The sequence below is a fragment of the Anabrus simplex genome, chromosome 1, assembly GCF_040414725.1.
Source record: "Anabrus simplex isolate iqAnaSimp1 chromosome 1, ASM4041472v1, whole genome shotgun sequence".
NCBI classification, from domain to species: Eukaryota; Metazoa; Arthropoda; class Insecta; order Orthoptera; family Tettigoniidae; genus Anabrus; species Anabrus simplex.
Window position 1 is genome coordinate 1,791,396,059 of NC_090265.1, and position 22,491 is coordinate 1,791,418,549.

At 39.1% G+C, this 22,491-nt stretch overlaps 1 protein-coding gene across 2 annotated transcripts in view; it reads right to left on the reverse strand.

The window, feature by feature from the left end:
* The window catches only part of LOC136858771 (tubulin polyglutamylase ttll-4), a 407,488-nt gene that overhangs the window by 320,967 nt on the left and 64,030 nt on the right, over positions 1 to 22,491 (reverse strand). For both annotated transcript variants that reach the window (XM_067138563.2, XM_067138562.2), the window contains exon 6: positions 6,737 to 6,847. In XM_067138563.2, coding sequence (XP_066994664.2) covers positions 6,737 to 6,847 — 111 coding nt within the window. The remainder of the gene's footprint in view (positions 1 to 6,736; positions 6,848 to 22,491) is intronic.

Below are 22,491 nucleotides of genomic sequence, written 5' to 3' on the forward strand. Positions count from 1 at the left end.
CATGCAATGGTCGTATGTCCTGGAAAGCATGGCAGGGAGCTTGTGGAAGTTGTAGGGAAAAATGTCCTTCCATACCGGAACTGTTGTGAAATGGGCAGCAGCATTTTAGCATGGACATGAAACAAGCAGTGACGTGCAACAGTCCAGAAGATCCATTAGTCTATGGACTGTATCGTCGCGTACAGTAATTACCCAGTGCGTGGACGTGGACAGAAAATCAACATTTCTTACGTTACTAGCAGAAACAGGCATTGAAAAATGAACCATCCACAGAAGTTTACGGGAAGATCTTCGTCGGCACAAAATTGCAATCATCAACATGCAAAAGAGAACACAGTATGCCCTGTGCTCTGACCACTTGGTACGCTCCCAGTATGAAGGCAAGCAAATGCTGGAGAGAATTGTGACCATGGATGAATTTTGGGCCAGGGCGTAAAAATCAGAGCTCAAACGCCAATCTGCAGAATGGCAACATGCAGGAACACTACGAAGACAGAAGTTCCTGCAAAACCCTTCTCCCATAAAGTCGATGATCATTGTGACTTACGATGTCGCTTCGTTCCACACGGCACAAGAGTGATGGCAACAAACTACAGAACATTCCTCCAGAGACAGATGCATCATTCCATCAGGGATAACAGACCAGATCTTGTCATGGGGTGGTGGTGGTGATTTTTGTTTCAAGAGGAAGTACAACTAGGTAATCATCCTCTCTGAACAAATTAGTGGAAAAGAAATTTAAAATTAAACAAAACTACATATTCAACAAAAAATTTGGAAACGCAGTACAAAAACACAAAAAATGATTAAATTAGGCCGAAAAATGACTAACGAATCAAAAGGGAACGTGCGTTCTCTGAGTAGCAGTACACTTGTAATTTACACACTCTTGATTAATCCGCTGTCGCACATAAAGCGGATGATGAGATCAGCAGTAGTCGCATCATTGGCTAGTATGCGTTTGAGTGTTTCCTGCAGGCCGAGGCTCCGTCTTATGCCAGAGAGAACGGCGCACTCTGTGAGGATGTGGGCCACGATGAAGTCGGCACCACAAGAACACTCCGGATCTTGTCAGCAATGTCAGCTTTCTTCATAACAACGCCAGACCACATTGCAGCAGAGACAACTTCAGCGCCGGGAGTGGAAAGTTCTGGAACATCCACCACACTCACCGGACTTGTCTCCATGCAATTTTGACCTCATCCCCAAAGCGAAAGAACCATTGCATTGGAGATTGTTAAATTCACACATGGTGAGGCAACTGGTATCAGATGTCCCCAAATTGTTGGTAACGAGTTGTGGTCAATCTAGGGCACTGCTTTCAGGGTTTACTGTACTCTCGGAAAATAAACATCATTTAGCACAAGGATTTCACGGCTAACAGTTTCCTTGCTTCATATCCTACACCACGTAAACCTACTAACATACCACAGCACCTTATACTCTCCACTCCCATCTGTATATTTCCATTTGTCTGGTAGATCCCGCATTTGTGAAAGAAAAATGGCTGCCATGACTTAAACACCAACCCTCGTAGATTTCATTCCTTTTTCCTTGAACACCAAGGATATGCTGGAAATACTGAACCTTGAGATGTTTCTGTATATAGACTATAGGTCTGTATAATGCTGCATTCAAGGACATGAACCAAAACATAAGGGGTCATAGATAACTTTGAGAAGTTAGCACTGCAAAAAAGTGAAACTGTGAGCTGTTAAATGGAGATCTGGTGTGCTCAAACCCATGATAGTAGAGCATCCACAGAGGAATTGAGATGTCTTGCATTCCAAGTGTACAAAATATTTTCCAGTTTACTTCTACTTGCAGCATCTCAACTATGTTAAACTAATATTAGTCAACAAACACATCCACCACCTCTCAACAAATCATTCTTCGTGATTATGATTATTAAATTTTCTATCCCAAATTCAAAACACCACATGCAAAAGTAAATTTTATATATACAATGCTAGAGAGTTAGACAATCACCTCCTCAAGCTATGTAGAAACTCACCAAAATTCCATTTGAACAGTTAATGCACTAAAATAACTACTAACCTCAATTCAAGTAAACAATGAAAGTGAATATCTTCCATTAATTTTAGATTTTTACTCATAGATATGCATGCAGTTGCTCTATTTTGAATGTCTTTGCCTACAAATGACAACTGAGCAATGCAGTCCCATGCCTAATCTGATATGCCATAATATCATTTGGACATCTACTGTCCACCACTTCACTTTGGTAAGCACCAGATCCAAAGATACTGTTCTAGTCAGCTTCTATAAACTGCTAGAAATGTATTACTAGTCAAGTACTTCACAGTTTATGAACTTCAAATTCAATTTGTATTTTGAAACCAATCATCTATAAAAGCACAGATTTGTACTTTACTGATGAGTTTTCTGATGGTGCTAAGTGAACCAAGCCAGTCGTCAGAAACTAACCATAACTTATCCTCCCTGCAGTACCAGAGACCAAAGGAAGCAATGCCCCAAGCTTTATATATCATGGCTATCACATGAGGAAGGGTGTTTAATCTCACTCCATAAGAGTTTGATAGTAGCATATAATACTATTTCAGCCACCCTCATTAAACCCCCCACTATCATTGGGATTTCATTTGTTCTCTTGCCAGCACCACTGAAGACTCAGTACATTCTTCAACAAGGCTTTTCTGTCCACCCCTCATACCCAGATGGAACACCCAACCGAAGTATTCCATGTTCAGTAAAACCTCGTTAATTCGAAGTCGTTGGGACGCAAAAATTGGACTTTGAATTACGTGATTTTGAATTAACCGCCATCACATACTTCGGAAATGCCAACCCTTGCGGCGTCACAATCTATACCTATATAAAATAAGAGTTTTGTCTGTACATTGCTCAGAATTTAAAAAGGATGGTATTTCTGCATCAGTCATGTCCACAGTAACAAGGAAATGCACTTTTAAATTTTCTGTAATTTCTGTCTGTCTGTATGTATTATGTATGTATGTATGTATGTATGTATGTATGTATGTATGTATGTATGTACACGCATCACAAGAAAACGGCTGAAGATAATTTAATGCAAATTGGTATGAAAAGTCGGGGAATAAGTCGCTATAATCTAGGCCGTAAATAATTTTATTCATGCTGATTGAAATGGTAGTTTAGGGGCAGGCCTACATTTTAATTCTCAGATATTTATGTTATTAGCTGTATTATCATAATGAAAATCGGTAGGCAAAGTCGGGGAATAAGTTGCTATAATCTAGGCTATAAATAATTGTATTCACGCTGAGAAAAAAGGTAGTTTCTACTTTAGCATGCCATTTCTCTGGTTCATAAATTTTCTGATACTACCGGTACTGGTAGTAATACACACACTGGCTCATCACAGCATTCGAGCTATTCAATCCCTACTTTGAGGCACTGATTGTAATGAGCAGTGTGCATATAACGGAATAATGGCAGAGGAGTGTTCACGGCTCTCTGCGGCCTGGTCCTTCCAGCTCTGGAACTTTGGACTGTTAGATCGGCACCGTAGTACTGTTCGTTGAAAGTGAGAAAATGTGCGGTTTTTCATTTGATCAAGTGTTTTATTTCATAACAGTGCTTTTAATCACTACATTCCTACTGACATTTTTGTAATGACCTATGTTGACTACAGTTAGGAAAACCACAAAGTCTGTCTTCCTGAGAATCCCGTAGCGAAGCATGGGTACATCAGCTAGTATATTCTAAGACCCATTACTGCATGCAGTTAACTTTGATTCACAGTTTAAAGCTCTCAAATGCCATGGAAAAAAAAAACCATTTCCAAAATGTATCCAACAAGGTACATTTTCAGTATCCAAATAATGCACTTGGATAACTCACCGGCAAACATAACCTCACGCAATGAAATCAAAAGAAAGAAAACACAATTCAAAGACGAGGAGAAATCTACACTGGCTCCCCTGTGCAAGTGCTTTATTCATTGGATTACTGTACTGTATGCATTTTAGATGCCTTGTGCTTGCACAGAAAGTACCCAATGCCCTTAAAACATCGCGGCTCATCAAACTTTCCTATGACGAGGGGAGAAAGTCCCTCGCTTCTGTCCACATTACAACAACAGTACAGTGACTATACTTGTACAATTTCCCATGGCACTTCTAAGATCCATTAATGCATGCAATCACCTTGATTCTCAGTTTAAACTTTTCAAATGCCATGGAAAACACTATTTCAGAAATGTATCCAACAAGGTGCATTTACATTATTCAAATAATGCACTTGTATAAAACAATGGCATAATATAACCTCACGCAACGAAAGGAAGAATAACACGATTCAAAGAAAGGGAAAAATTATGCTGGCTCCCCTGTGCAATCTTTTGGATTACTGTACTGTTTGTTGCATTTTTTGATGCCTTGTACTGGCATGGAAAGTGCCCAACGCCCTTAAAACATCGTAGCTTTTCCAATGACGGGGAAGGAAGTGTCTCACTTCAGTGTGCACTGCATAGCAAAACAGTACATTTCCCGGCTGGCAATTCTCTCCTTTAAGACCATAAGTCCGCTTGGCCTCAGCATTTAAAAAGATAAAACAAACAAACAATAAAGTTTCAGCACCATTGACAACATTGTTTGGTGTGTACGAATTGATTATAGGCTATAAGCTACGCTTTTTCGCCAACTATCGGCATCACCCGTGTTAGCGGATTCTACCTCTCTCTACGCTGCCTGCTAGAAACGCTGAATACAAAATAATTACGATTCCGCTCGAACATAGCATATATGAAGCACACTGTAGACACGCTGAAGTAGGTGAAAGTGTGCAAAGTTACCCCTGCACGTTCCGGAAGAGGCGTTCTTTCATGACGCGGAGAAATTTTGAATTTAAATTACTCTGTAAAATATAGAAGAACTGAGCATCACAAAAGTTTATCTCCCCGCATTAGTGACAGTTACTTCCAGTTCCTGGGACACATTTTAAAGAGAGGAGACAATTTAGAAAGACCATTCTGCAAGGCAAAATTGAAGGCACCAGACCAAGAGGCAGAACAACAAGTAGATGGTTAGACCAAGCAAAGAAGAGCACCGGTCTACCTCTTCACAATATCTTAAGAAGAGCTGAAGACCGTTCAGGATGGAAAAATCTCGTTAAGGATGCAGTTACCAATGAAGTGAAGAAATGAGGTCATGACGCTCAGCAATGAGTAAACCGATTGATTGATGATGTAAAATACTATTTTCTACAAAATATAAAGGAAGTTTCGAATTAAAAGTTTGAATTTCGGTAACGGGACATTGTTCTTCGAATTACGAATTGTCTCTATTTTGAATTAACGATTTAAATAATATGCAAAACCGTACCTCATGTTTACGGGAACGAGAACTGCTTCAAATTAGGCGAGATTTTGAATTAACCGATTTCGAATTATCGAGGTTCTACTGTAATACCTATTCGAAACATGTTTTGAAGCAGTAATAATTCTCTTTCTCTTTCCCTCATCAAGTAACACCACACAAATTCTATCTTACACATGTTACCACTTTAAAAGGAGAACATCAATGCAACTAGATACAGTACCTCCACAACCAGTTATTTGCAGCTCCAGTCCTGCTACCAACCTGCACAGAATTTTATGCATAGTTAAGTATAGATAAACAATATACAGTCATCTGAACAAAACAAGAGAAAAATACACACGTTATTGTTTCTTCTGAGCCTGGCTAGTAGAACTTACCTCTTGTTTTACATTCATATTCTTGCATGTCTTTCAAAACATTTTCCCCACGTTCAATCCAAAATCCACGAAAATTTTAAATTACACTATTACTGATTATGCTGCAAACGACAAACTGCTATACATCTTAAAAGTCTCTCTTTCCTGCAGTTAAAAACCAGAATTTAAAAAAAAAAGAAATAGATTAAACATAAACTTTGTATGGACATGTGTCTAATAAGAATTAATTCTGAATTTACAAATAACTGTAACAGCTTCAGTAATGAACACTAACCTAATGACTCTGCTGTGTTCAGTATCATGAATTGGAAAACGATTCACTATTTACTAATTTCATTCCAGTCGATGAAAATATAAGCCCAGATCCATTTCTGGTGAGACAGAGTGTTTCCAATTCACTATGTCTTATCATATGGGCTAAAAAAAAAAAAAGGTGTCTTATCCTAGGCTACGACAATACAAAGAACTGAGGTATAAGCGATGCTACAGCAGTAATGCCATTCCTTCTTCAGCCAATCCCGGCAGGAATGGTTAGTGCGTGCATCTCAGTGGGCTTGGCAGACTGATATGTTATAGCTCTGTGTGGCTCAATGAAGAAAGCAATGGGAAACTACATCCTCATTTCCCTGGTACACATCATCAGTAATGCCTAGGCTCTCTATAACAGCCAATGGTGGAGCTGTTGGGAATCCGACCAGTCAATGAGGACTCAACATACAAATGACAATAATTCTGAAAAAAAACATTACTGCACACAAGCTCATTTGCAAAGACAGTGTTGCATCGCATAGAACTACATCTTTCACTCTTTACTGATATCTTGTTTTGGATTTTTTTATTCATTCTAGCTTAGAAGGTTCTTTTAATCAATCCAAACTTTGGCAAATTAACAAAAAAATACTTTTGTTAAAATTTGATCTTAAATCTTAAATCCAAAAATGCATTACTCAACTGGAATTTTGGTGCTGCTTATGACTAAATAAGAAACCCATGCATGCACACCTCTACCAAACTCACTTCGCACGAGCTTGAAACCAGAATTGACAAGAGTGCGTCGCACCACAAGTGGTGTAATGGTGCTAAGTTTCCATTTCAGATGTCTTGCAATATCTGGAGGTAGAGCTTCACCTGTGAAAAAAAAAAAAATTAAAAATTTAATGTTGAAAATAAGAGAACATACTTAAACAATGATTATCTCATTTTCATGAATAAAATGTAATTTTATGGAAAGAAACATTAAAAAGGAAGCAAGGTTATGCATAACATATTAGAATTGTTGGGTTTCTTTGTTTATCCTGTTACAGTAACTATGCACTCTGAAAAATTTCAGTAGAAATCCATTATAGCGAGAATTCATAACGGTGAAAAATTTACTGGCACTCCATTTGTTCAAAACTTGATTTGCGCAGATTTTCACAATACGACTTACTTGTAAGTTATTTTTCTAATTCCGAGACAACACGAAAGTGGATGTTCAATTTCATAATGAAGAATTGGAGTACTCTCACTCCAGTGGCTTCAGTGACAAATTTTCAGTTTTCTTATTCAAACAGAGTCACCTAACCTAACTTAACCTCATATGTATCATGAAAACATATTTCAAGCACCAGTAGAGTAATGATAACCTTTTCACTTGCAATAAATTACTTGAGAATAGCCTTTCTGAAATTTAACCAGACATGAGAAAATACAGTGTAACCTCGTAGTGCGCATTCCTCATTAAAGCGATATCTCGCTTAGGACGTTGTATTGGGTTGATGCATAAGTTCGTGCGGTATTCTTTTGGGTTGGCGACAATGCGGCATGAAAGGATTGCTTATCATTATTCCATTGTTTTAACTTAGTTTGGAGTTTGTGTGTTGTAAAACACAGGTTTTCTTGATTGTGAACGTATTATTCTTGTATATTCCTGACAAATGGATATGGAATATCAAGTTGAGAAAAGTGAGCATTTCAGACACATTTTACTCTTTTGAGTTTAACCGATGATCCAGTGCAGCAGGAGCTGCGAAAACAATTTGTGAAGCAAGAACAATTTGTGAGGTGTACGGGAATGAAGCAATTGCTGAAGGAACAGCACAAAAATGGCTTTCCTGCTTTCGAGCACGATGGTTTGACTTGTATGATGATCCACATTCTGGAAGACCTTCAGATTTTGACAAAAATCGCTTGAATGAGTTGCTTCATGAGAATCCTCATCAAACAACACGGGAAATGGCGCAAGTTTTTGAATGTGATCAGTCAACTATTGTACGCCATTTGCATTCAATGGGTAAGGTACAGATATTGGGTATATGGGTACCACATGTGCTAGGTGACAGTAACAAAAATCAACAAGTAAACATCTGTTCGTCACTGCTTGCCTGGCACCAGTTGGCTTGTGATAGGCACAAAGCATTCCTTTCGAACATTGTCAATGGTGACAAGAAATGATGCCTGAATGTCAACATGAAAAAGAAAGAGTGGCACAGCCCATCAAAAAAAAAAAAAGCAACTCCCCGTCCAAGGATAGTGCCCATCCACAGATAATCATGTTGTGTGTATTGGTGGAACAAAGATGGGATTCTTCACCATGAACTTCTTCCGAAAAACATAACGATTACCTTTGCTGAATATAGTGACCAGCTAAGGATGGCTTGCCATTGCCATTGACAACAACCAGTCTAATTGCACCATGATAAAGCTCTGGCGGACATTGAACCCTAAGCTGAAACTAGTACTTCGAATATGATACCAAAGCAAATGTTGTTTACATCTAACTATATCCATATCGACATAACGTTCCCCTCAGACCTATTGTTAGTGCGATAGGTTCTCCTACATATGCTCTGGCTCAATACCTAAGCAAACACATCAGACGGATGCCTTCCTTTCTTGGATGCTCTAGTAAAAAAGAAACTGGACGGCTCCTTAGGACATAATACAATTATAGTTGGTCCATTATTGGACATTATAAATTTTCCAGCTAACTCATTCCTGGTTGCCAGCGTTTCGCCCCAGTGTGCTAAGTTGGGCTCATCAGTTGATATATAGGACACCAACCAAGACACATGGCTAGTGCATACCGTGGAGTCCACTGCGTAGGCTACTTGGAGCCACCGGCAGTGCCAATACACTATGAGACACTGTCTCATTTTCAAAAATTGATGCCTGCCTGGCCATCAGATGATGATGTTGATTGCCATAGAGAACCTGAAGATTTGTTCTGAATGAGTAAATTTAATACCGATATACTTGGTCCGTTCACCATCACCATCATTTCCCTTTATCCAGCTGTAGCTGGGGAGGGGCAAATATGGTTCCTCTCCACTTTCTTCGGTATTTCCACCACTCTTCCTCCAACACTGTGCCCCAGTCCAGGTTTCTTTCTATAATACTGTGTTGGATGGTATCCTTCCATCTCAATCGTGGCCGTCCACGGCCTCTCCTTCCTTGCATTTCCATCACCTTTTTAGGCATTCTTTCGTCACTCATTCGATTTATATGCCCAAACCATCTTAGTCGGCTCTTCTGATCTATTATTCATTTTTTCCACTACAATTCCTTCACGGATTTTCTCATTCTTTATTTTGCCTCTTCTACTCTTCTGTATCATACTCATCAAAAACTTCATTTCGGCTGCCTGTATTCGACTCTCATCCTTCTTTGTCATTGTCCAAGTTTCTGCTCCGTAAGTTATGGGTACGTAATACATCTTGAACATAGTTTCCTTTGCTTCCATTGGCACATCTTTGCCCCATAACATGTTTCCTACACTATGATGGAAACAACTTCCAGCTTGAATCCTCTTACTAATCTCAGCATCCAATCGAGCATTCGCCATTAATTCACTTCCCAGGTATTTGAACATGTCCACTACAGTGGAACCTTGGATTGCGAGCATAATTCGTTCCGGCAACATGCTCTTAATCCAAATCGCTCGTATATCAAAGCAAATTTGCCCATAAGAAACTATTGAAACTCGGATGATTCGTCCACAACACAAGCCCACAAAAATATTTATTCGCATAACATTTCCAAAACAAAATATAACGTAAAACAATTACGCTGCACTTTACCTTACAATAGAATCATTGTTGGTGTGAGGGAATCTCAGCTGAAGTGAGAGATTCCATTGACTTTTCCTCCTCCTCATCCTCGGACGAGATCTCCATAACCTCCTCCTGTTGTAAACATAGACTTGTTATAAAATCTCGCGACATCACCCACTCGCATACCTCGTTCGTGTTTTTCAATCATTTCCTTCTTAAATTCCATTGTAATCATCTCCTTCGTCCAACCAAATTCCTTTTTGGCCTTCTTTTTGTTCACAGGGCCCATCGTTGCGGAACAGTTATATCACTAATGACAGAAACAAAACATGTACACTCGTACGGTGTTGACTATGCGAGCGAGGCACGCCAACTGAAGTCCAGCGCGGGAAATGATTACACACACTTTCCCAGGAAAGAGTGTGGCAGGGGAAGGGGAAAACAAAGGCACAGGGGAGGTTGAAACGTACGTACACGTGACGCTCGTATTGCGAAACCTCACTCGCTTGTCAAGTTACAATTTATTTAAAATGTTTGCTCGTCTTGCAAAACACTCGTAGACCAAGTTACTCGCAATCCAAGGTTCCACTGTACTTCCAGGGGCTTGCCTGCAAGTCTAATCTGACCTTTCCCTTTTTCCTCCCCTCTACTCACAACAAGAGTTTTACTCTTTTCTACACTTATTTTCAATCCACATTCTTCGCTCTTCCCATTCACTAAATACAACTGTTCTTGAACCTTCCTGTAGTCTTCTCCCCAAATCACAATATCATCTGCAAATAACAACATGTTCATTTTTCTTCCTCCATATGATGCTTTTGCTGCTCTCATGATGTAATTAATTACTACTGTAAACAGGATTGATGATAGAACACTTCCCTGTCTCAGACCACAAGTTATTTTGAACCAACTTGTCCTTGCACGCAACTAAAACATTCCTTGTACATTGCCATGATCATTTTTATTAATCCCTGTCCAATTCCTTTTTGCACCAGACTGTCCCAAACTTTAGTCCTGGGGCACTATCATATGCCTTTTCAATGTCAATGAATGTCATCACCATATCATTCCCGCACTCCCATTGCTTTTCCATTAGTTGTCTCATAGTGAAAATGAGATCTATTGTTGACCTTCCACTTCTGAAACCAAACTGATTTTCCTGTATCTGATTCTCAACCCTCAACCTTATTCTACTTTCCAGTATCCTTTCCATTATCTTAGCAACATGGGATATTAGAGTAATTCCCCTGTAGTTCTTCAAAACTTTCTTATCACCTTTCTTGAAAATTGGGATGATTATTCCTTTTTGCCAATCCTCAGCGACCTCCTTATTCTCCCAGACATTCCTGAGAACCTGATATGTCCACTGCAGGCCTACAGCTCCAGCCGCCTTGAAATTCCACTGAAATTCCATGTTTTCCAGCAGTTTTTCCATTCTTCATCTTTCTTACTGCCATTTCAATTTCATTCATTATAATTTCTTTATCCGTATCTTCATCAACTAATTGCCTTTTCTGGTCGTCCACTGAATGACTGTTATTAGTTCTTATGTTCGGCAACTTTTGAAAATACTTTCACCATCTATTTCTTATTTCTTCTGGTTTTGTTAATATTATGCCGCCTTCATCCTTCACAAATCTGGTGTTTGCTTCATCTCTCTTTTTGCTTCTTAAGATGCCATACAGTAATTTCTTGCTGCCGTGCATATCATCTCTCAATTTCTGTGTGAATAAGGCCAAGCTCTTCCTCTTTTCTTCCTCCACTACTTTCTTGGCCAACTCATTTGCTTCCACAAAGTTTCTTCTACTTTCTTCAGTCTTAGATGTTTTCCATGCTTTCCATGCCATTTTCTTTTCCTTCGCTTTAATCTTTAGCCTATCATTCCACCAGTGTGTCTCTTTGTCTATCACATTTCCTGATGTTCTACCACATACCTTTTCTGCACATCCAACCAGTGCTTCCTTAAATCTTTTCCATTCATCTTCAACATTCCCCACCTCCATCCTGGGTACCAAGGGTATTATTTCCCTTTGAAATTCTTCTTGTATGCTTTTCTCCTTCAACTTCCATACTTCAATTCTTTTCTCTCTTCTTAATGGTTTTTTTTTTTTTTTTTTCAATCTTTCCCACTTTCACTTTTCCTATCACAACTCTATCATCTCCACCAAAGGCTTCCTCAGACATGGCTGTAACATCTACAAGGTTCTTCAAATGTTCTTCCTCTACGATTATATAATCAATCATGGCCTTTGTTTGTCTCCCCAACCACACCTTGTAATCTTCTGACTGTTCTTCTTCATAAACCAGGTGTTTTCAACAATCATTTGGTTCCTCATGCAAAAATCCACCAACAACGTGCCTTCTGGATTTACATTTCCATATCCAGGACCCTAGAACATCTTCCTTTCCTTGTCTTTCCATTCCAACCTGTGCATTTAGATCTCCCATCAATAGCATTTCGTTATCTTCTATCTGTCTCTCCACTTCCTCTAAGAAGTCCTCTAGATGTTCATCTATACAACCCGTTTGTGGGGCATACAACTGAAATAGATCTTTCACACCATTTTCAAACTGGAGTCTCATCACCATCATCCTATCGCTGACGCATTTTGTATATTCCACATATCCTTGGATTTCTTTCCTAAGTATGATGGTCACTCAATTTTTTGCCTTAGGTCCTCCGCTGTAATACAGCCTGTATCCTTCTCTCAGAGGAATCTCCCCCGTACCCCTCTTCTTGGTCTCACACAGTCCAAGTATGTCTGTATCTTTTTCTATCATGAAGTCAACCAGTTCTTCTGTCTTTCCTGTCAGTGTCAGGACATTTACTGTCGCAATCTTGATGTAGTTTGGTGCTGGTTGCCCATTTATCACAGTTCCCCCAGCATCTGAAGAGCTGCATGTCGCTTTTAGCAGGGGCTGCCCTAACCTTTTCCGAGGCAGCATATCTGCTTTGTCCATATAGGCTACTGTCACGATGGGCTCGCCACACCCAAAGGCATTTTATACCTACTGCCAGGTTCAAAATTAGGCCGCCCCTAACATGGAGACAGACAACTTTCGCAACCACTCCTCTGGAGTTCAGACGCTACGGGTTTGCCCCTTCCGCCACCTCGACCGTACTATAGTCCACCTTCTCCGCCGTAGATGCCGTTGAGGTCTTCACTCGTAACCCTGAGTTGGGACCCATACCAGATGTTACACACCGGGTCAGTGTGCTCTGGGACTCACAAAGGCAAGGGCGCCACTCCCTGGGTAGGGCTGCCTCCGAAGAGGGTCCCTACCTGCTACCTGCACTGCATTACCTGCTACCTGGTCCGTTACTGGACATTATAAATTATCCAGCTAACTCATTCCTGGTTGCCAGGGTTTTGCCCCAGTGTGCTCAGTTGGGCCCATTAGTTGGTAAATAGCATACCTACCAGGACGCATGGCTAGTGCATACCATGGAGGCCACTGTGTTTCCTATGGAAATCAACATCATTATCATCTGATGGCCAGGCAGCCAGCAATTTTTGAAAATGAGACAAAGTGTCTCATAGTGCACTGGCACTGCCAGTGGCTCCAAGTAGTCAACGCAGTGGGCTCCACAGTATGCACTAGCCATGCGTCTTGGTAGGTGTGCTATTTACCAACTGATGAGCCCAACTTAACACATGGGGGAAAAATGCTGGCAACCAGGAATGAGTTAGCTGGAAAATTTATAATGTCCAATATCGGACCAACTATATTGATATTATAAATTTACTCATTCGGAACAAATATTCAGGTTCCCTGTGGGAATCAACATCTTTATCATCCTTAGGAAATACCGTCTATCGTAAGCCTACCCACACAAATTGCTATCTTCATGCAGATTCTCACCACCATCCAGCACAAAAACAAGGCATTCTCATGACACTCACGAGTTTTTTTACAATAACAAAGTTTTATTATGATGCACCTGTTCAATACATTAGTCACTTGCAACTCACCAAGAGGGCAAGACGAATTTGTGAGCAATCAAATATCCAGGTGGAGATGGACAAACTCAAAGTCACGTTCAACAGTAATGGTTACAGCAATTTGCAGATTCATAGAGCCCTGCATCCCAGAGAAACGACCGAGCAAAGCTCACAGAAGGAAGAAGTGTAGGGAACTGCCTACCTGCCTTACAATCACAACACCATAGATCGAATTGCCAAGGTCCATTCATAAACTTAACCATGATAGGTTAAAACGATTGTATGATCTGTATTGACTAGTTTGAATGTAGTACAGAAATATTTAAAATAGTTATTTTTGTATCAGCCTTGTCAATACACTCATTAATGAAAGAAAATTATTTATTCAACCAAACATGTTTCAGGAATTCAACCATTCCCTTCATCAGTGGTCAGATCAAAGAATAAAACAACATAACACAATCTTCTGTTTTACAATTCAAAGAGGTATTGTGTCCTAATACACCATATCAATGAGTAAAGAAAACTTATGAAATATTATAAAAATGATCAATACATAAAATTTTGTTGAACTCAATGAGAATAGGTACTATATAAATTTAAGTTCCAGTTGTTGTTCTTTTTTTCTTATTTTCGTTCCTTAAATGATCATAGGCTAGTCTATACAGTGGGTTATCTTCTGCACTTCTGTCATTTAAACTTGACTCAAAATTTTTTTTCTTTGTGTACGAGTATGGTTTGAAAAGTTCTCGGAATCACCGCTAGATGTCAGTACTAGAGCAACGAGGTTCCCGCGCAATAATCGCACATCCTTTGGGAGTGAACACGTGGCGCGTCAGTGCTCTAGCTGCAGGAGTGTGGTAGTGACGACTCTTTGTTGTTCCTGCGTAGTGATTTGTGACAATGGAAAAAACTGAGATTCGAGCAGTGATAAATACTTCGTAAAGAAAAGTATGAAAGCAAAGGAAATTCATGCCGACTTTCAGAACACACTGGGGGACTCTGCTCCTTCATTTTCAACTGTTGCTAAGTGGACCAGCGAGTTTAAATTTGGTCAGGAGAGCTTGGATGATGATCCGCGTAGTGGATGGCCAAAAAGTGTTACGACCCCAGAATTTATCGCAAAAGTGCATAAAATGGTCATGAAGGATCGTCGACTGAAAGTGCGGGAGATTGCTGAAGCTGTAGGGATGTCTTCTGAACGGGTATATTGTATTTTAACCGAAGAATTGGGTATGAAAAAATTATCTGCAAGATGGGTGCCGCGGCTCTTGACATTGGACAATAAACGCACCAGATTGGAAATGTCCAAACAAAGTCTGGCCCGTTTTCAGTGCAACCAACAAGATTTTTTGCGCCGGTTTGTGACTACAGATGAAACTTGGGTTCACTACAATACCCCAGAGACAAAACAGCAGTCAAAGCAGTGGAAACATGCTGATTCACCACCACCAAAGAAAGCAACGGCAGTGCAATTTGGCTGGAAAGGTCATGGCCTCAGTTTTCTGGGATGCAAAAGGTATTCTGCTGATAAATTATCTTCCTACTGGCCAAACAATTACGGGGCAATACTATGCAAACCTCCTAGACCAACTACAGTAAAAGATACGCGAAACAAGGCCTGGTTTGGCAAGGAAAAAGGTCATCTTTCATCAGGACAACGCTCCGCCGCACACAAGTGTTATTGCCATGGCAAAACTTCATGAACTGGGGTACGAATTGTTGCCACATCCATCTTATTCACCTGATTTGGCACCATCAGACTTTCATCTATTCCCCAAGCTGAAAATTTTCCTCGGAGGACGGAGATTTTCTACAAGGGAGGAACTGACAGCCGAATTGGAGAGGTATTTTGCAGGCCTGGAGGAATCTCATTTTCGAGATGGGATCAAGGCATTGGAACATCGCTGGACCAAATGCATTAGTCTACAGGTAGACTATGTTGAAAAATAAAAGCAGCTCCACCGAGATAAGATACTTAATTCTAGTACATTCCGAGAACTTTCCAAAACGGTCATTAATTTTCCCTTTCTGGCCGAATGTAATAATTTCATGTCATTAGAAATGTCTGTGAATTTACGATTCTTTTCAACCATATGTTCTCCCATTGCCAAATATCTTTTATGTTTGACTGAATTAACATGTTCTTTGTACCTTATAAACTTCTTCCAGACCGTCCTATGTATCGTTTATATGTTTGGCATGTTAATTTGTAAATTCCTGATTTTTAAAAATTATTTACATTTTATGGCTTTCAATGGACCTCTCTAGCCAACTTTATGCAAAGAATTTTTCAGTTTCCTGTCAGCCTCGTACTTCTTCATTCTCTCTGATCTCATCCTTCTTTCTTTATCGGAAATCACCCTTCCTATTGTCTGTTGATTCTGGTTTGCTTGTCTGTGAGTTTCCTGATTTTGTCGGTTTTGTTTCTTAGGTCTTCCACTGTAATTTGTAGTTCATCCATATCTTCCTTGATTTCTGTAATCCACTTAATGTTGCACTTGCTACTCCATAATTTTTCTATTATTCTCCTGATGATCCTGTTCTCTGGTGTCCTGATTAGATGTCCAAAAAATGAAATGCGTTTCTTCCTGATTGTGCTCATTACTGGTTCTATTTCCTTGTAGACTGTTTCATTAGAAACTACTCTCCAGTGTCCATCTGATTTATTAAATATACATTTATTCTCTCTCTTATCTGAATTGAAACTTATCTTATTAGTATTTTATCCGTTTTGTATGCAACATTGATGTTCTTTTTCCTGAAAATTTTAGCCAGTTGATAAGAGTGCTTATTACATGTTATAATTCTCACATTTTGGTCCGTATTGAAATGTACAATGAAGTCAAATAAATAATAAAGTTTAATTATTCCACCTATTCAATACATAAAAAGAGATGTTAATAAAGAATTAAATTTGTAAATAAAACTATAGGGACATGTTTTGCCCTTTAATTAAGGGCATCTTCAGCCTAGTCTCAATCTGAAAGTTAATTAATCAGGTACCTTATTGTAATTACATTACATATGAATATGAAGATGATGTTGGAAATGTGTTTCAAATGGTGAGTGAAATGGTTGACAATAGTTTTGATACTCTTAAAATGAAGTCTTAATAAAGTCTAATATACAAATAGTCGTAAATTTATGAATGTCCTTGTTTAAAAATTGGTAAGAAATTGTATACTGGTAGTTTTTAAAGAACGTAAATTTTGTAAAGAGACGTTTCCGTTGCTCACTTCAAGTGAGGTTTGAAATAAATTGTTACGTTGAAACAAGTAAAGCGGGGCCTTTTGACGGTTGAGGGTGTTAGAGAAAATTTATCGGGTATTAAACAGTTCAAACGTCGGCATAAAAATTGTTAGACTGTTGAAACACTCATGTGAAGAGATGAAACTGCAGTCTTCTAGAAGCACGAGTGAAGAAGAGTGCTTGATGGTAAGTAGCTGTGTTAAATATTGTCCCCTTTAAAAATGGTAAAAATTTTATTAAGGGAGAATATTTCATTCCTGCATTAAGTTGGAACATTATTTCGTATGCCAGGAAGTGAATTTCATCACTTCGTGTCGGCGAGAGCTAGTCGCCAGGTGGACGGGAATTCCAGCTGACAGCGAGCAAGGGAGACAAGCGGAAATACTGTTAGACGACCGACCTTCAACCAGCCGTGCGTACCACGTGGCGAGGCGAAATATGTGTCTTTCAGTTGATCGATACTGGCAAGGTTATGTGACGTGGAACTATGGCAGCCAATCAGATGATAATCTTCGTGAAAATGTAAGGAGATAACCAATCAAATGCAATTAAAGGACACACCTCTATCTTAAGAAGACGAAATTATGGTATTTCCTAAGGAAATTTTACCCTGGGATTCTACCTCTGAAATCAACGACTGGGGGATTATTCTGACTACAGCTGCAGACGAGACAAGATGTACTTTGCTTCACTGGAGAACTTCATTTCATTTAAAGCCTCCAACGCATAACAGATAGCAGTTCAGACATTCTTGAAATTTTGCCTACAGTTAAAGGGAGAAAATAAAAGTTAAGTCATTCCATCCATCTCGTAAATCGTCGGTGTGTGTCCTGGACTTGTCTAAGACTTTTTTTTTTTTTTTGGGGGGGTTCAGCTCTCACGAGGAACTTCTACAGAGGAGACTGTTGGTTCGAGCGCAAGTCAAGATGCCAGTCCTTCTACAACAAGAATGCTGTCGTTTCCTGCGCGCTAATATGTCCTCAATGAACGAGTAACACGTGAGGCACCTCAGACGCGGACGAGACCAGATTCGATGGGACAAGATGTGGTAATGCACTAGGTCATCAGCCTACTTCAACCATCGACAGTCACTCAAGTAATATTTAAACATTGTTATTCTTCTTTCTTTCTGTAAATGTAAAGTTGTAATGATATAGCCTCTACTTATTTGTTTAATAATTTCTATTAGTTAGTCATAGTTAGAAATTTCTATTTCTTCTTTCTTTGGTGACAGTAGTTAGTGATGTTGTATGTGTGTTTGGAATCTGTTAGTTTGTTTTGGAGTGAATGTCATCGAGAGACATTTCAACTGTCCCGAGTTCGTTGTGGCAGGTGAGATAAATTTAACTTGACCCCAACGTTAAACTAGAATGGTTTAAATGATTTTACATTTGAATTAAAATCAAATGGGACAGTAATTTCGTAAATTTCATTACGTGAGATTTCATTCTTCAATTGTACGACATGTTGTTGAATTTGAGTGCGTTAGAGTCATCTAGATCTTATCATACAGTAGCTTCCGCATGTGTGATCTTGCGCGGCCAGGAATAATAATAATAAGAAGAAGAAGAATAAAATTAAATCAACTTCATTACCGGTTAAAGGAATTTCTAAGGTCATGAGCATAATGATATTTATTATTGAACAAGATTAAGATGTGCTCAATTTGTTTAAATATAGGCCTGGAAGATGGCAGTATCCGAAAGATACACTTGTATATTTTGCTGTGCTATTATAATTAATTGACTTCTGGATGGACATTATAATTTTAGAGGATAATTTGTGCATCCATTGTTAAGTCAATTTGAGAAGAAAATGTGTTATCTGACACAACTTCTTCAGTGTGAGCGCAGATTAATTGAGAGTTATAATTACGGTAGGAGAATAAAAATAAATACGATAGCTCATGAACCGCGTGCGCGTATTGTTGATTTTGACTTGTGTTATAGGCATTCTTAACCAATATTTTGGATGATTTCTATTCGTAATACTCCCATGAACATCGTCGTATGATCAGATTCCTCAGTGAAGTGACAATCTATGCTCTATCACATCTCAGGTTGACGAGAGGAATTTTCATGATATTGTCATCGTAATGATATTTCCTGACTCTGAGTAATCTTGAAAAATAATAATCAAAGGCTAGCATTCACGTAAATATGTCTATAATTTCCCCGTGTACCTTTGTGTGAATGTAGTGTGTGTGATTCGTCTATATTTTGCCTAGTGTGATTTTTATTGTCCATATTTGTGATGATGCTCTTCGCTATTCGCGTGATTTTTGGCTGATTTTACGCCGACTTCATTACTTTACTGATTAACATAATATGAATCGTTAATGAATTTTATTAGTCTTTAAGGAGGAATAGGGTCTTAACTAGCGAATGAGATCATATAAGTAAAGGCCATATCAGTGGATTGAATTCAACAAATGGAAATTGTAAATGTAATATAACCCATTACTACGAGATAACGACTGAAATGTAGGTTGACATGGGGTCAAATGTAAAATTATTATGTGAGAATTAGTCAGTAAATAATTATGTAAATGAGTTGATTAATAAGTTTAAAGTCTAGGGAAGACGATATGATCATAAATTTATGGAAGAAAAATTTTATTTTAATTTTTATAATGGAGAGAAAATGATCATTTTCCAATACGATTCTAATGAAATCCATTGAAAGGATAAATTTTAATTTTCAAATAATTCAATTATTATTGAAGGAAATAATATCAAAACAATTATTATTTATCATTTAATTGAATTTTAACTAGAAATTCTACGTTATACTTGCAGATTCAGGTTTCTGTTGATCCATTAATCGAAGATGTGTCCATGTTAGTAACGTCATAATGGAAGAAAACTTACTCAAGATTTCCTAGATTTTGTAAATTTTTTGTTAAATTTAAAGAGCGGTAGTTTTAATAAATGTATAAACCCTATTTAGCCTTTCTTTCATTTGCCACTAGTTCTTCATCTATCCTTGCACCTAAAATATTTCGCGCAGCCGATAAGCGAACGATCTACGCTGTGAGATCCTCGCTCACCGGCCGAGCTGAGCCCGGCATGAAGGGGGCAGGTATAGATTTGGCAGCCAACGTGTTAAGGCCCGATTTATTGGCTGTACCAATAAAAGGACTCGATCTTGTAGTCCAGAATTTGGACAAAAACAAGATGCAGTGGCAAATTAAAATTTTTAGGTTTAATTTTGTGACATTTATGAAGTCTGTAATAATAGGAGAATTTACGTGTTAATGAATGAAATTGAATGAAAGGAGAGTTTAAAGGGAATTCGAAGTGTGTAAAAACACTTACCTCTTTATTAATGTTGAAATGGGTTGACGTAAAGAAGAGTTGGAGAGAAAAACGTTGTGTGTAATTTCATTTATTTTCAATAGTTATACAGAAGATCTCAATTGGTACACGCAACATCATCACCATTTCCCCTTATCCAGCTCCTGCCAGGTCGGGGTATTTATGGCACTTCTCCATGTTCCCCTTACTTTCCACGATTCCTCTTCCACGATCTTGTCCCAGTCTAAATTTCATCTTCTTATGCCGCTCTTTACTGATTCAATCCACCTTGTTCTAGGTCCTCCTCTTGCTCTCTTGTCCTCGCACTTTGCCTCCAGCATCTGTCTTGGAATTCTATTTTCCTCCATCCTCTTTGCATGTCCAAACCACCTTAGTTTATTCTTTTTAACTCTCTCATTTAGCTGTGTCCGACTCGTTGGCTGAACAGTCAGCGTACTGGCCTTCGGTTCAGAGGGTCCCGGGTTCGATTCCCCGCCGGGTCGGGGATTTTAACCTTAATTGGTTAATTCCAATGGCACGGGGGCTGGGTGTATGTGCTGCTGTCTTCATCATCATTTCATCCTCAACATGACGCGCAGGTCGCCTACGGGAGTCAAATAGAAAGACCTGCACCTGGCGAGCCGAACCCGTTCTGGGATATCCCGGCACTAAAAGCCATACGACATTTCATTTTTTCATTTAGCTGTCCTATCCCAAACTTCCTTCTTAACATCTTAATTTCTCACTCTGTCTTTCCTTGTCTGACCCATCGTAGTTCTTAGGAATTTCATCTCACTGGCTTGAATTCTACTCTTTTGCCTGCTTGTCAAAGTCCAAGTCTCAGCTGCATAAGTCAGTATGGGTACATGGTACATTTTGTACATTATTTTTTTACTTTTCCTTGGAACTTCTTTGCTCCAAACACATTTTCTTACACTTTGGTAGAATGCATTACCCTGCTGTACCCTCGTGCTAATCTCCATGTCCACCTTAGCATTTTGCATTAATTCACTTCCGAGGTATTTAACACTGTCCACAATTTCCAGACTGACTTCAAATTTTCACAGTGCCCTTTCCTTGCCTTTTTCCTCTCGACATCATCATAGTCTTGCTTTTCTCTGTACTGATTTTCATGCCACACTTTTCAATTTTTTCGATCAGCACATCTAGTTGTTTTGTACTTCTTTGCTGTTCTTTCCCTAGATCACATCATCTGCAAATAGCAGTATCTTCATCTCTATATCTCCATAGGCTTCCTTTGTTTCCTTTACATTTTCATCCATAACCATCATAAACAAAAGAGATGACAGCACGCTCCCCTGTCTTAGTCCAGTCTTATTCTTAAACCATTCTGTCTTTCCAACTGGGGTCAGTACTCTGCCAACACAGTTGTACATTGCTTGCACCATTTCTAAAATTTCTCTTCTGAGTCTCTTTTTAACCATGGTTTCCCAAACCTTCTCTCTGGGGACACTATCATATGCCTTTTCTGTATGTATTAAAGTCATGACCAGATCCTTTCCATATTCCCAGTTCTTTTCCATCAGCTGTCTCATGTTAAAGATTGGGTCTACTGTAGATCTTCCACTCCTGAAGCCATACTTTCCTCTTGTAACTCTCCTTCAATCTTTCTTCTCATTCTTCTTTTTAATATCCTTTCCAGTATTGTAAATACCTGCGCTATATGGCAAGTGTGATTCCTCTACAGTTACCACAACGTTCCTCATCCCCTTCTTAAACACGGGGATTATTATCCCTTTTTTCCAGTCTTCTGGTACACATTTGTGTTTCCACACACACTTTAGTAGTTGGTACAACCATTGCATACCAACAGGTCCAGCAGCCTTCATCATTTTCACACTGATTTCATCCATCCCTGTTGCTTTTCCCATCTTCATCTTTGGTACCGCTAACTCCACCTCCAGCATTGTTATATCCTCCTCTGTTGTAAAGTTCTCACACTGTATTGCTTCTATCTCCCCAGTACAGTTGTTCACATTCAATAGCGTATTAAAATACTCCTTCCATCTTCTCTTTATCTCTTCCATACAGCATCCTTTTACTGCCACTTACATCCGCTTCCATTTTTTGTGTAAATTCTTCCCAACTCTTCTTTTCTTCTCCTACCACCTTCTAACATCTCCGTTTACTGCTGAGATACTTCTTTTTGCTTTGTTCTGTTTGATCTCGGTTCCATTCTCGCCGCCAGGCTGTCTTTTCTTTCACCACTTTCCTCACTCATTCCACCA